The sequence below is a fragment of the Salmo salar genome, chromosome 15 (assembly GCF_965601325.2).
Source record: "Salmo salar chromosome 15, fSalSal1, whole genome shotgun sequence".
NCBI classification, from domain to species: domain Eukaryota; kingdom Metazoa; phylum Chordata; class Actinopteri; order Salmoniformes; family Salmonidae; genus Salmo; species Salmo salar.
In genome coordinates, this window is record NC_138305.1 from 40,643,555 (window position 1) to 40,660,018 (window position 16,464).

At 41.0% G+C, this 16,464-nt stretch overlaps 1 protein-coding gene across 16 annotated transcripts in view; it reads right to left on the reverse strand.

The window, feature by feature from the left end:
- The window catches only part of LOC106571353 (receptor-type tyrosine-protein phosphatase kappa), a 176,451-nt gene that overhangs the window by 120,399 nt on the left and 39,588 nt on the right, over window positions 1-16,464 (reverse strand). For all 16 annotated transcript variants that reach the window (XM_082961728.1, XM_082961727.1, XM_082961729.1 and 13 more), the window contains one exon: window positions 5,402-5,524. In XM_082961728.1, the coding sequence (XP_082817854.1) occupies window positions 5,402-5,524 (123 nt within the window). The remainder of the gene's footprint in view (window positions 1-5,401; window positions 5,525-16,464) is intronic.

A 16,464-nucleotide genomic window follows, 5' to 3' on the forward strand; every position in this document is an offset into this window, starting at 1 on the left:
AAGATCAGCTGAGTACAGCGCTGCTCTGCCACAAAGCACTGGTTTCTCAATAGTGTCAGGGGAGGGACTGCCACAGACTGGTGCTGTGGTGGTATTCCTCTGCAGAGCTCCAGAACATTAGATCTGATAAAGCCTTTGGCCTGGGGAACAGGGGAAGGCCTAAGCCTGCTATCTCACTCAGAGCTCAAGCCCTCAGGGCTCTCTCTCTCTCACTAACTCGGCCAGGCCTGCTATCAGTCTACATCAACTCTGGACCAGATTAGAGGTCGACCGATTATGATTTTTCAACGCCGATACCGATTATTGGAGGACTCAAAAAAGCCGGTACCGATTAATCGGCCGAATTTTTTACTTATTTATTTGTAATAATGACAATTACAACAATACTGAATGAACACTTATGTTAACTTAATATAATACATCAATAAAATCAATTTAGCCTCAAATAAATAATGAAACATGTTCAATTTGGTTTAAATATTGCAAAAAAGTGTTGGAGAAGAAAGTAAAAGTGCAATATGTGCCATGTAAAAAAGCTAACGTTTAAGTTCCTTGCTCAGAACATATGAAAGCTGGTGGTTCCTTTTAACATGAGTCTTCAATATTCCCAGGTAAGAAGTTTTAGGTTGAGCTTATTATAGGACTATTCCTCTCTATACCATTTGTATTTCATATACCTTTGACTATTGGATGTTCTTATAGGCATTTTAGTATTGCCAGTGTAACAGTATAGCTTCCATCCATCTCCTCGCCCCTACCTGGGCTCGAACCAGGAACACATCGACAACAGCCACCCTCGAAGCATCGTTACCCATCGCTCCACAAAAGCCACGACCCTTGCAGAGCAAGGGGAACAACTACTCCAAGTCTCAGAGTGAGTGACGTTTGAAATGCTATTAGCGTGCACCCCATTAACTAGCTAGCCATTTCACATCGGTTACACCAGCCTAATCTCGGGAGTTGATAGGCTTGAAGTCATAAACAGCGTAATGCTTGAAGCATTGCGAAGAGCTGCTGGCAAACGCACAAAAGTGCTGTTTGAATGAATGCTTACGAGCCTGCTGCTGCCTACCGTCGCTCAGTCAGACTGCTCTATCAAATCATAGACTTAATTATAACATAATAACACACAGAAATACGAGCCTTTGGTCATTAATATGGTCGAATCCGGAAACTGTCATTTCGAAAACAAAACGTTTATTCTTTCAGTGAAATACGGAACCGTTCCGTTAAATAAAGGTATATAAAAAAAAAAAGGCCAAATCGGCCCTAATTAAATCTGCCATTCCGATTAATCGGTCGACCTCTAGACCAGATACATTTAGCTGAAATATGAGATTCTCAAAAGGTAGAACAGCTCATTCACGTCGGGGGGGGGGGGGCTGATAAAGTTCTTGATCATAATTAAACCTCCACAAAGAATGAATTTATGTAAATTCAATTTACTTCTGAAAGTTGTTTAGGAAGTGTGAGCCTTCATGCATTATGTTTGACTCAAGTAAATGAGCATACCACTCATATCCAACACCATACAGACTTTTCAATATTGCGCTGCAGATCAAAAGCAGATGTTTATGCCTGGTAGTGTTTGTAGTGAAAACACGATAGCCATTCACATCAGAGCCGCTTTGTTCGAGCTAACCGAACACAATCTCCTCTCCTCTTTATGTCAATGTATACAGTTCATCACAAGGTGTCAAAGCAGCTGGAGTGTCTCTCTCTCTCTAAATGTTTTCATCAAGAGTCACATTTATTTAGTTTCCAAGCTATAGCACAAAATATTTTACATACAGCAGGTTTTTAAAGGACCAAAGAGGGTCTGCTTCGTGTTGAAATTTTTGCCATGGGAAAAAAATACCTCAGTACTGGTATCATCACAGCCCTAGAAATGGCGCCACAGCTTCCAGTAAACAGTCACTTTCAAATCTAAGGATTTCGGGGGGGTTTAAAAAAATACTTAGAAGTCGCCAAAGTTCCACCGCATGTCTTCAACAGGCACAACCACAGAGTTTGTTAAAATTACAATGAAGAAAATAGGAATAAAACAGACAATAGTACTCTACCAACAAAACTACACTCAAAACAACTTGTACTACAGTATAATAGCCAATAACACCCAGTCAAAAAAACTATTTCCCCAACTAAGTGGAATCTTGTTGTGTTGGCAGACTTGGCTCACTGTTTCTGTTCCAACTTCCAACTGTAAAAATCCTACTTATTTTCCATCCTTCTATCCAATTTTGCTGTTATATCAGCGTTCATGCAGAGATGAGTTTTATTCTGGAAAGGTTATAAAAAAACAACCCAAGAAAGACTAATGGGAAGAATATAATTGCTAGATTTAGATGTACAATACAACAGGGTATAATTTTATTTCCTATTACTTAACAAGTACTCATCCAAAGGCGTAATATTATATAAATATGTATTTTAGAGCAGAGCTTTCAACTTTACATCACTGTCAGGTATCCAGAGGATGAATGCCAGTCCACAAGATGGCTGTCATCTCATGCCAGTGTACAAGATGGCTGTCACCCATCATGGCCTCAACTGCTGGCAGTACAGTCACGTGAGTTACAAAGGAAACAGAGAAAAATAGTCAGCCAATTCAAACCATGCTTTTTTTATTTTTAAAGGGACTCTCTACTCTAACAGTGCAAAAAAAGCGGGCTTCACCTCGTAATACACTGCCCTGCCTCACATAAGGGATGAGCCTGTATTGACAGGGGAGATGTAGGTCTACCCAGGAGCACCAGTACTCAGAGAGAGAGGCATGGGGTTTAATATAATGGTGCAGTCAGTGTCCTACACCCACTCAGCATCTCCAATGGGAGGCTAAATAGACCTACAGGGGCTGACACTGGCACAGGACTGAGCCAAGCCTAACCGCACCAGAGCCAACCTATAAGCACAGCTCCAAATGAATATTGATCGAGGGAGTCAAGCATTTGTGGTCTTCAGAGAGATAAGGACGGAAGGTTTCTGCGTGGTAAATAGCACTTGTTATCTTCTCATGGGAACTCCCTGATGGGTTTGCTTTTCATCCTCCCTGGCTGAGAAAGTATTTTAAGCTATTTTATGATAAAGCTTATTTAATTTGCGAGATCTGGTTGCTAGCTGGAGAACATAGGAGGCTGATGAAATCATGCTGGAGCTCTGTTTGCTTCGTTATGGGGGGGGAGTGTTCCTTCAGTCAACCTCATGTCCTTTAACCTATTAATATAGAGGATCTCAGCTAGAGAACCCCTCACATTCTTCTCAGGCAACCACAATGTGGGAATATTCTAGTTAGTCACTACATAGGTCTCTCTGAAGTAATTGATTATCAAGCACATTTACAAGGGGGGTTTACAAAAAGGTGAGGATTTTTTTGCTAGCAAGATAATCATTCCACCTGCTTTAGTTCACGCTTGAAGTCATGATGAATGAAACAACGATTTTCTCTCATTATCACTGCTATGGCGAATTTTCAAACAAACCCGACAGGCCCGGTAATGGAACTAATTCCCATTGGAATGGAAGCCAACTCATGCCTCCTCTTTAGATGAAATGAACATCTGCTATAATGTTCGCTGCACCGTCTCTACCTGAGAAACTAGGTGATTAAACGTAACTGACATAGTTAAGCACCACAGAGGAACAAAGAAAAACTACTGTGTCATCCTCCAACAATGGTAGGACAAAGATCCTCAGAGCCAGAACTATCACTGTTAGACATGTTATATGCTATTGCTTTTTCCTCATGCCATCTTTTAACACTACAGTGACAAGGGCAATGTAGTTCTGTCCCATAATAAATTCCTCAAATGTCTTAACTGCGAGAGAAGTTTAACTAGATATTTCTGGTTTCCGGTCAAGTCGTGTTGTAAAATGTGCCCAGCCATCATTATTGGGCTAGACAAAGGCACATGACAGCCTTATTTTTATTTATTTATGTATTTATTTATTTATTTATTTATTTCACCTTTATTTAACCAGGTAGGCAAGTTGATAACAAGTTCTCATTTACAATTGCAACCTGGCCAAGATAAAGCAAAGCAGTTCGACACATACAACATCACAGAGTTACACATGGAGTAAAACAAACATACAGTCAATAATACAGTAGACTAATAAGTCTATATACAATGTGAGCAAATGAGGTGAGAAGGGAGGTAAAGGCAAAAAAGGCCATGGTGGCAAAGTAAATACAATATAGCAAGTAAAACACTCGAATGGTAGATTTGTAGTGGAAGAAAGTGCAAAGTAGAAATATAAAAAAATGGGGTGCAAAGGAGCAAAATAAATAAATAAATAAATAAATAAATAAAATACAGTAGGGGAAGAGGTAGTTGTTTGGGCTAAATTATAGATGGGCTATGTACAGGTGCAGTGAGCTGCTCTGACAGCTGGTGCTTAAAGCTAGTGAGGGAGATAAGCGTTTCCAGTTTCAGAGATTTTTGTAGTTCGTTCCAGTCATTGGCAGCAGAGAACTGTAAGGAGAGACGGCCAAAGGATGAATTGGCTTTGGGGGTGACCAGAGAGATATACCTGCTGGAGTGCGTGCTACAGATGGGTGCTGCTATGGTGACCAGTGAGCTGAGATAAGGGGGGACTTTACCTAGAAGGGTCTTGTAGATGACCTGGAGCCAGTGGGTTTGGCGACGAGTATGAAGCGAGGGCCAGCCAACGAGAGCGTACAGGTGGAACATTGTAGTGGGACACAACCTGGTTCAGACAATCTGCTGATTACCTTTTCTGTTCCCTTGCATGATTAATTACCTTCGATCTTATTAATTGGGAAATTTTGCTGAAAGTGAAATGCTTTAATTTCCTATGCACATCATTCCTGTCTGAATGCAAGTGATTACGCTGTGGAGAGGTGAATAGGCAAGGTCGCAGGGCCCATGCTCTCCACGTACTCACAATGCCGCCTTCCCTGATCTTATTTAAAAGCCTTCATTATTCCGTGTATGACAGTATTCAAACCTAAATAGACATTTTGCTGCTGAGCACAAAGCTTTTTTTCTCTACCCGGGAAATTAAAAAAACTTTTTCATTACAATTGTGAAAGGTTGGAATTAAGACTGCATTGTGAGAAGTAACAAAGACAGAAGACCCTGAGATTAATTTCCTTCTATCTATTCATAGTTTCACATTCATTCCTTCTCTCTGCGTTTCCCTCATTAGCTACACTTACTCTGGTCAGTTTACACATTAGCCAAACATTCTACTTCCCTTGTTGGAAGCACTAAATAGATGGCCCTGCACATTTAGCTGCAAATATGAGTCTAAAAAAACCTCTGTTGGTTTTTCTACAGAGCAGGTGTTGAGAACCTGGTGTGGTGGCCTTGGTTGTGTTTGCCTAATGAACAAACAATATTCATTAGGTTTGTGGACATGGTGGCAGAGTTAGTCTCACCTTGAGGCAGTTCAGATGACAAGTATGGCACTTCCTGTGCGCTGACATGGGTCCAGTCAAAGTCGTCGTAGGGATCCTGCTGGTAGTCACACTGGGCTGGGCCATCGTCAAATGTACAGCCACCTGGAAGGACGAAAAAAAAAAGAGTTCATTTACTTGGTTAACCCCATATTGACGATTAATAACATTGTTTATTTTATTCATTTACAACAGCTGAGCCGAGTGGTACCTCTGAGCAGTGGTAGAAAAGGTACTCAATTGTCATACTTGAGTATAAGTAAAGATACTTTAACAGAAAATGTCTCAAGTAAAAGTGAATGTCACCCAGTAAAATAGTAGAGTAAGTCTAAAAGTATTTGATTTTAAATATACTTAACTATTAAAAGTACATGTAATTTATAAAATATACTTAAGTATCAAAAGTACAAATAATTTCAATTATTATTATAATTTTTTTACCCATAGCCAGGGGCAGACTCCAACACTCAGACATAATTTACAAAACAAATAATTTTTGTTTAGTGAGTCCGCCAGATCAGAGGCAGTAGGGATGACCAGGGATGTTCTCTTTATAAGTGCGTGAATTTGACCTTTTTCCTGTCTTGCTAAGCATTCAAAATGTAACGAGTACTTCAGGGAAAATGTATGGAGTAAAAAGTACATTATTCTCTTTAGGAACGTAGGAAAGTAAAAGTTGTCAAAAATATAAATAGTAAAGTATAGATACCCCAAAACACAACTTAAGTAGTACTTTTTAAAATATTTTAACTTAAGTACTTTACAACACTGCCTCAGTACCAGGCAGTATAGGCCTTCTATCCCCCTTCCTACCCAGATTGAGTCTCCTCTGTTGGGCAATTCAGCATGTGCTAAGATCTGACAAGTGAGTAAGCATGAGGAGGCCAGGCCGCCAGACAGCTCTGTCACACAGCTCTCTCCTTTTTGAGTTTCAGGCATAACTCGGAGCCAGTCATCTGTGAGATGGTATGCAACAACAAAGGCCCTCCTGCAGGCCCTGTCTGGAAGTCGACATGTCAGAGGCCCTGAGCCGAGCAGAGTGGAGAGGAGAGACAGGCCTCTAATGACTTTGACATGGGTGCCTGATACATGTAGCCAATTCCACCTGAGGTCACTGGTGGCTTATGGGAAGAGATACTCATTCCAAGTTCTCTAGATGAATCATAGCTTGTTGCCGGAGAAGAGAGAGAGGATTGTGTTCGGCGTTATTCTTCCTCGGAGTGTTCTAGCAAGCTATGAAACTGAACTGCCAGGTCTGTATTTAATGGTAAAAGTTGAACATGGGTAAGTGTAGGTTAAAATCCCAATGACGGGAAAGGTGCATATCAATGACCCGTACCTCTCTGCTCATTACCAGGAGAGAGTTTTTCACAAATGGAAAAAGGTCACCCTATCTGGGTACAACCGCTGACCTTTCAAACCTCAGTGATGGCACACAGAAACATCACAATTTGCATTTTAATTCCAGGACAAAAACAGATGCTAATTAACACTGGCTAACAGAAGGTTATAGCTAAAATAAAATGATGTTCTAATTCCCACAGGAGGATGCACTGTGTTTACTAAGATATCAGAACCTCAAATGAGGTTCTCATTTGAAACTCCAGTCAACTATACAGAGGAAACATCAAACGGACACTCAGAATTGAAGTTAACATTGACTCATCTTTCCAAGGGTTAATTAAAGTGGGGTGGAATAAACCCAAGAGATCAACTAGGCTACATCTTAGCAATGAGAACAAATCAAAGCTAGAGTCACTTCCAGACAGGGCGTCCCTGGACATCATATCCCGAGTAATACAGGAATTTACTATTGACAAAGAGGAAAATCACATCACAGAATTAATAACTTTATAATTTATCTGCAGATGATCGATATCTGGAGCTCAAAAATAATTTGTAACAGTATGCAAATCAAATGAATGGCTCTTTCAGATATGCGATTCGGTTCCCAACTTTCACCAAAAAGATCCATTCAAATAGAGGCGTACGTTCTCAAAGACCCATTCCCACTGCTGCGCAGCTGCTCCTAAACCATGCTTGAAACTCCGGTTGTAACTGAATTTGTAAAACGATGATACTCATGCAATTGGCCGCAATGGAAAACAGGGACCCGACCCTTTTTTAACAAAGGCCCAAACTTCTTTTAAAATACATTTTCCAAAACTGCTTTCAAAAGTGTTTTCCCGCGATTGCATTAAGAATTGTTCTGCATTGACTGCTTGTCAGAATACATGTTTCCCTCCCTATCATAACTTGAATGTGCCTTGAAATGAATATTTCTCTCACATAGAACACACAACAAGTCGACTAGGTAAATAGGTCAACTATTCTACTATGGGGTTGTCTGATTTTGTTTTAATAACATTATATGCTAAAAATAGTAGCACTGGAAAATTACATCCTGAGTGATGGAGTAAAGGCTTTGAATTACTTAACAGCAGCTACAGTAGGTTACACACCGCTGTCTGAATTGAGCGCCGCGGCGCATTATAGGCTATTTAATTCCTTTCATCTGTACATCGGCCTGTCAGCAACAATCATGCACGTCAGTTCAGTGCACAAGGCGTAACGGATTAAATAAAATATTTGGGAATATTTACTGAACAAAAATATAAAACGCAACACGTAAAGTGTTGGTCCCAGGTTTCATGAGCTGAAATAAAAGATCCCAGAAATGTTCCATATGCACAAATAGCTTATTGCTCTAAAATGTTGTGCACCAATTGTTTGCATCCCTGTTAGTGAGCATTTCATTATTTGTCAAGATAATCCATCCACCTGACAGGTGTGGTATATCAAGAATCATGATCATTACACAGGTGAACCTTGTGCTGGGGACAATAAAAGGCCACTCTAAAATGTGGAATTTTGTCACACAACACAATGCCACTGATGTCTCAAGTTGAGGGAGCATGCAATTGGCATGAATCTACTTTATGAGAGTACTATACGTTATAGTGAGTTTGAATAATCCATGAAGAGGAGAGGGTCTGTTGGCTGTATAGCACTAAGGGACTAATGTGTGTGAAAGTGTCTGCCCACACACATAGGCAGCAGAGCCACCCTCCAGCCCACGTCTTAGCAAACACCTTCTCCTCTCTCTCAGTGTTCTGCCAGTGAAACCAGTGTGCCACCCCACCACACAATCTGCAAGCACACCACACACACAGCCATCTGACAGTCTCTGGCACCTGAGCACTGTGCATCTCTGGCCAGGCTATTCTGGTAGACTTGCAAGCATTTATAATCTATGTCTAGAGTAGTGTTCTGGTCTTCTGTTTAATTTAGTGACACTAAACTAAAAACTTTAGGATATCAATATAAACCCTCCATGTGTTGACAAAACAGAGTTTGGACCATTGATTAACAAAGCCCAGGTAGACGCTAGTCATCATTGAGGGTAAAATATATATATATTTTTTAAGCCTCAATGACAGTCACCTGCCGCTCGCTCTGCATTCCTTACAAGCTGACTACACCGCTCGCATCGCGTACGCAAGCGTGGCAAAATAAATGTAGAAATCTATATTATTCAATATTGCACCCACACTGCTCGCGCACGTCAACGAGCGTCTGCGTTGCCAAGGGCTAAAATACAAGTCAGTTCTATTTGTGACGCAGATCGCGCTGCAAGTCCTGCCTCTCCCATCTCCTCCTTGGTTTACAGAAGCAGGTACCCATGTGCTATCTCCTCATTGGTTATACGTACGTGGGTGACTGAAAGACGAACAAGGTCAGTGACGGTAATGCACCTAATTTATGAAAGTTGCCAATCGCAATATAAAGTCAAGAGAAGAAAATGCCTAGAAGGAGGACAGATGTCTAGAAACGTTTCAGTTGACCGTTTTATGTGTGGATTAATTGTCGGAGTAGAGGACCTTGTGCATTTCAGGTAAAATAACAACTCAATGTTTATATCCCAGGAGTAAAAATTAGCTAGCAATAGCTAGCTAGCTAAATAGGAAAAATTAGCTAGCAAGTGCAAGCTAGCTAAATTGGCATAAATGTATGCTTTTCGACCTGTCCCTAAATTAATGTAATTGGTTCAGAGTTGGTTTTGATATTTTAACCTGCGTGTCATGATCACGTTTGGTGTGGGGGGGACAAAATAAATGTATGCACGATAGCGCACGCCAGTTTGGGTTCCGTGTTATGCAAACATACATCACAGGTCAGTGGTGTTATAATTGTATCACATCACAGGACAGCAGTGTTATAATTGCATCAAATCCCAGGACAGCGGTGTTATAACTGCATCAAATCCCAGGACAGTGGTGTTATAATTGCATCACATCACAGGTCAGTGGTGTTATAATTACATTAATAGCTGGAGAACAACTAGCTGCTATGAAATGAGTTGTAAATCCCCTCTGTCTTCTGCAAGGACAGCAACGAGATGATTTGCATACTAATCTGAGGACTGAAATTTGGAAGTCTGCTAATGAAATAATAGTATGCGCTTCATTTACATAATAAAATAATTATTGTGGCTGATAAACCTCAAGAGCGAACAATGTTGATAAAAGGGGGTTAACAGCTCTATCACAACGCATACATAAAATATACTGTAGCCGCTTGACACCGTTTGCGTGAGGGATATAGGGACAAACTGCTGGCAGTTATTGGGCAATGTAATACAAGCCTCATTCTTGGGAATAAATATTTATGACCATTAAAGGGACTAAGTTAATGCAGGGTTCAGCCAAACATTCAGTAAAACATTCAACTCACTGAGAACGTTAAGAGTCTAAATACGGCAACAGCAACCTTGGCCCGAATACGTTGATAACAGTTAATGTCTTGCATTTGCACTGTAGACAACCTGGGTAAATTATTTCTCTTTATCATAGGGACGAGACCCAATGCTCTCCCACTCAGACATGCGTTTCAATGCTTTTGGAGATACACGACAATTGATCTGCATTATAGCTCTGAGAAGTAAATAAGTGGCATAGCATCTTCTCCACAAGCAAGTGCACTTTAAATATTACATATGCAACCTTTGTAGAGCTCCAAGGTATGCCCATGTATGCTATTAAATTACTTTCATAACTGTCTAGACCAGAGAGAGAGACAGCAGGAAAAGACACGCTAATAATCGTTGCGTTGTTGTGGTCAGGGATTATTCAACCATGGCTATAGAACACAATAACTGTACGAAGATAGAAAAACTACAATTAATTTAATTCAAATCATTGTGCTCAAAGCGCAGAAACCAATATGTTTAGGCAAAATCTAGACATTCATATATCCTACTAAAAACATTACAAAATCAATTTTTAATAAAGCCAACTAACAGTGTAGAAAACACAGAGGAAAAAATTATCTGTTGAACTACACTGAACAAAAATATAAACAATATGAATCTGTTGGTCACAGATATGTTTTTAAAACAAAAAGGTACGGGCGTGGATCAGAAAACCAGTCAGTATCTGATTTTACCTCCATTTGCCTCATGCAGCGCAACACATCTCCTTCACATACAGTTGATCAGGCTGTTGATTGTGGCCTGTGGAATGTTGTCCCACTCTTCAATGGCTGTGCGAAGTTGCTGGATATTGGCAGGAAGTGGAACACACTGTTGTACACGTTGATCCAGAGCATCCCAAACATGCTCAATGGGTGACATGTCTGGTGCTTCCAGGAATTGTGTACAGATCCTCTCGACATGGGGCCGTGCATTATCATGCTGAAACATGAGGTGATGGTGGCAGATGAATGGCACGACAATGGGCCTCAGGATCTCATCACGGTATCTCTGTGCATTCAAATTGCCATCAATAAAATGCAATTGTGTTTGTTGTCCTTAGCTTATTCCTGCCCATACCATAACCCCTCCGCCACCATGGGGCACTCTGTTCACAATGTTGACATCAGCAAATTGCTTGCCCACACGACACCATACACGCGGTCTACCATCTACCCGGTTCAGTTGAAACCGGTATTAATCCACGAAGAGCACACTTCTTCAGCATGTTAGTGACCATTGAAGGTGAGCACTTGCCCACTGAAGTCGGTTACGACGCCGAACTGCAGTCAGGTCAAGACCCTGGTGAGGATGACGAGCACCCAGATGAGTCTCATTTAACGGTTTCTCACAGTTTGTGCAGAAATTCTTTGGTTGTGCAAACCCACAGTTTCATCAGCTGTCTGGGTGGTTGGTCTCAGACGATCCCGCAGATGAAGCCAGATGTGGAGGTCCTGGGCTGACATGGTTACACGTGGTCTGCGGTTGTGAGACTGGTGGGACATACTGCCAAATTCTCTAAAACGAAGTTGGAGGCATCTTATGGTAGAGAAATTAACATTACATTCTCTGGAAACAGCTTTGGTGGACATTCCTGCAGTCACCATGCCAATTGCACGGTCCCTCAAACCTTGAGACATCTGTGGCATGTTATCCCCAGCACAAGGTGTACCTATCTAATGATCATGCTATTTAATCAGATTCTTGATATGTCACACCGGTCAGGTGAATGGATTATCTTGTCAAAGGAAAATTACTCACTAACCGGGATGTAAACAAATTTGTGCACAACATTTGAGAGAAATAAGCTTTAAGTGCAGGTCAGTATTATTGACAAATAATAAAATGCTCACTAACAGGGATGTAAAAAATTGGTACACAACATTTTAGAGGGAATAAGCTTTTTGTGCATGTGGAACATTTCTGGGATCTTGTATTTCAGCTCATGAAACATGGGACCAACACTTTACATGTTGCCTTTATATTTTTGTTCAGTGAAAACATGGATTTTTATCTAATCTAGATCGGTGAAAACAAATCAGCTCTGAAATGTTCTACTGAATAATTGTCACAATGAGATTTAACTGAGGGTTAGTCATGGTAGAATATTTTGTCAGATCCAACTACATCAAAGCCCTTTTAAATCACATTGAGCATATTAAATATGGACACTGAAAAATATACTAATGTGACTGTATCACAAATTGGGGTCAATATGCTGTCAACTGGACAATTGCAACATTCCAAAACAATTTTGACCTCAAACTTCAATGCTGTTTTCAACAAAACATAAATGACTACTGTGCCATGAAAACAGTGAAAAGGTTTAGTCAACCTAGAAAAAAGTTGTAAACTGGACACAAATCAAACAGCTTCATTTAAAACACTCTCCAAAGCCCACTGTGACATTGAAAACACCAAAAGGACAGTATTTATTTTATCAAATCCTGATGTATGACCTTGCTTTACATGACAAAAGGGGAAATGGCTTAAAACTTGATACAAAGTGACATTTTTCTGCCTCTACAAACATTACAGGCCCACTTACTTTATATTCTCTATCTGACCATCGCACTTCAGTGCACTGCGAGTGCAGAGTTGCCATCAAAAGGATGGCCCAGATAAAGGCAGGGGGAGCAGAGGGCACCTCAACTCACTTTTGTTAAACAAGAGTGTGACATTGGCAGGAATTCAATTACGCGGGCCCCAAGATGAGGGAGGAATTCTACGCCACTGCCCTGCAAAGCCCAATTCAAACCCATGAATGAAACATGAGTTTGTCAAAATATTTTTGTTCCAGTTTCCTTTTTGGCTTTTTCCTCCTCTGTGGCCCTGTGATGATGCATTAGCCACGATGCTTCACCCTCTGTTTCAGCTGAATCAAGTGATTTCATTCACTGTAAACATGGCGCCTGTTTGAATCCCAACTAATGACCACCCCTACGATTCATCCCGCGTTCTGACACGCATAGCTTTGCACTTTTTCCCTGTTCAAAATGTCATGAATTGAATACAAATCTGCTTTTACTTATTCTGCTGGCAGAGGACGTGGACAAAAACAACCATGGCGTATGGCTTCTCCCGGTTAATGAGGCGAAGCGCTGGCCCGGGCCTGTTCAGATGCCACAACATCACTGTGGACGATGAGTGGGATATGGCCTGGGCCTTCTGGGCCACCATTGAGTCAAACTCAGTTCTACCTAAGGTTGTCACTAGTTACTACAAAATTGGCTATATCGTATGTATGAAATGTATGAAAACAAACATTTGGTCTAAATTTAAGGTTAGGCATAAGGTAAGGTTTAAAATCAGATTTTAAGAAGAGAAATAGGCAGGGTTTATGACTTTGTGGCAACTACTGACGACCCAGTTCTACCTGACAGAGCCAGGACCGCTGAGGGCTCACAGCTGTAGTTAACTCAGAAACCCCACAGTGGCCACTCTGCAGGGAGGCAATACAAACAGCCATGAAACCAACCTCTTCCGAAACTCTCCTACTGAGGATGGCTGGAGTCACTGATAGGTTCCAAAAGAAGTGCTAGGTCACTCCCCTGAGTGGTGTGATGGCAGAAAAAGTCGCAAATCACAGGACTTGGAAATTGAAAATAGGAGAGAGGGGGAGAGAGGGAGGGAGAGGGGGAGAAAGGGAGAGAAGCTCCCTGACTCAATTATTGTGAGTTAAAAGAAAACTGATTCTCTCAGGGGTTAGAAATGTGAATATATTCACAGCGGGCATTGGGGGGGGGGAACAGCTCACTTCCTCAGGACCCCTAAGCCAACTGACACAGAGAAGAACACTGTAGCAGTACAATAAGCATCTGTAACTGGAGACCAACAGGCCCTCTGGAAGGATCTGGGTTTATGAGGGCTTTACACAAAATTATCTGTTGGACTTAGACATTGGATCCATTTCTAATAGCCTATGTGCGTGTTAGTCTTCCAGTTAAACATGATGTGTTTCTTGTAGGAGACATTTTAAAACTAAGCCAGATATGACACAATATACAGTAAGTGTGGGGTTGCGGTTATCCTCTCTCCTAAAGTATAACCTTGTGATACAATACAAGATTCTACTGGTGAAAGCCCACACACACAAAAAAAGGGATCTTATCAGGTACCATTTCTACATCTTTTAGATATGATGGCAACAACTCAAGACTACTTGACGAAGAGACGATAATAGCCAAATCAGTCACCTCACATCTTTTAAAACAAAGCCACCGTCTCCCCAGTCCTTTTTTATCCCTTCAGGTGCTTTATGTACGTTGCTGTAAAATGTATTTTCCTTCGGTTAACCTGTCCCTCTCCAACACCTCTACCCCTATTATGCAGCCTGTTACAAATAACAAAGGAAAGTGAAACAGCAGCAGCATATAATAGAGAAAGTGTGGGCTGCACTGTTCTCGTGTTCTTGGACACACATTGTGTGAATCCCTCTCTGCTCCTAGTTCAAATGCTCTGTAGTGACTTCCAACAAGCTTATCTAACAGATAGGGCTGCACAGTTTCTTTTTTCATGGGGAGACAATAAAGACAGAATTTTCGAGAAGCGCTAAATGCCAAGATTTGAATGTTAATAAAGATCTATGATATGGAGACAAGAACTTTTCCATAACCATTTGTCTGATGGCATAACCCCAGCACGTCTCCAGCCTTGTCTTGCTCTTTGCAGCGGCTGGCTGACGCCTCAGTGCAAACAAATCCAAAACGCTCACTTGGAAATGCTAAAAGGGGCAAGTAGGGTCACTCACATTGTGTATAAGACATTTACCTTAATTTCAGAGGTGTTTACATTAGAGAAAAAGCTTTCTGGGAAAAGGGAGCAAAATGATAGACCGTGATTTGGACTGGGATTGGCTATGATCTACCTTCACACAGCATCGCAAAGCTTTCAGAAGATGAGTGTTTTCTTTACCAGGCCATTGTAACAGACACTGTGTTTGAAATAGATCAGATGGATGGGGGAAATTGCAAACAATCTAGTGTGGTCCAAATGTGCTGAGTTAAACAGCCCTCCACTGTTGTGAGGCGCACAATTGTAATCCATGCCCTGCCTGGCAGACTGTTAGCCATAATACTGGGTTGGGATATTAGCATGAACACCTAGCTACACAACAACCACAGTGAAAAATGTCATGGCTTCCTGTGATGGGTATTAGGTTTAAATGCCACAATAAAAAATAGGCAAGAGGGTGAAATTAGCGTGACTGTTTGGAGGTCATTCCATGTGGAGTGAAGAGCGTTTTAACCTCTGACCAACCCTGTTGACTCCTCAAGCTATTGTCAAGTAGATAATTACTGTGCGTGCCACTGCAAGCACCATGTTTGAATACAGTGTGGTATTTTTCAATCATATTGACTAATTTAGAGAGGACTCAAATGGCTGCTGTTGATTTTTGGTATTTTGGTTTCCGTGCTTTTACATGTTTGAAGAGCCACTTAAATGAATATTGTTGCTTCTCATTCAGGTTAAACAAAAAGTTAACGGATTCATAAGTCCAATTAGTGCTGGGATTTCAGATATCCTCAAGCAACCTTGAGGCTTCTAGCCAAGAGTGACTATACAACCCTGATATTGAAATTTGAGGTAGCATTTAAACATGAAAAATGTGAAACTTTCTTGGAATGAAAGTATGCAGAACAGCAAACATTTAAAATTGCCTACACCATCTGAGACAAGAATTCATAATAAGGTGTTTGTTTATTTTGGAACTAAAAGTAGGGGGACTTAGCAGATCTTAGAGGGTTTAGGAAACTTTGCGGGACAGGTCAAAATGTCTAGGGATGTGAAGTCAAATAGTATATTTTTCAGCCCGAGGTTAGGCTTAATGGATATTTTATAGGTGGTTGAACTGTCAGTGATTATTGGTGGTGGAACCGCATACCCCTGGTAACAGCACTTTAAGTTGTAACAGTGTTAGACTTTAGGACAGACAGCTTCCACTTTTTAACATCAAAATACTACATTTGTTTTGATGTTTAAATATTTTGTTGGAACAAATACTCGGTTTTAAGCTCTCCAAACAAATGACAAAGGTAATTGCTACCGAGTCAAAACTCGGCACAGCACGAACAGGTCAAAACTCGCTTGGCATCACTGCCATTTTACAAAATGGAGACCCAAAATAAATGCAGCGATTAAACAGTGATGTGAGAGAAAAGGTTTGTATTGTCCCATCCAGGGCCAGGACAGACGTTTCTGGTCAGGCAGCAGTTTTACAGCCTCGTCTGCAGGAGGTGATAAGCCTTTAAAAATGTCCAGAGCTCGGCAGGGGGCCTAGACATTCACACCCCGG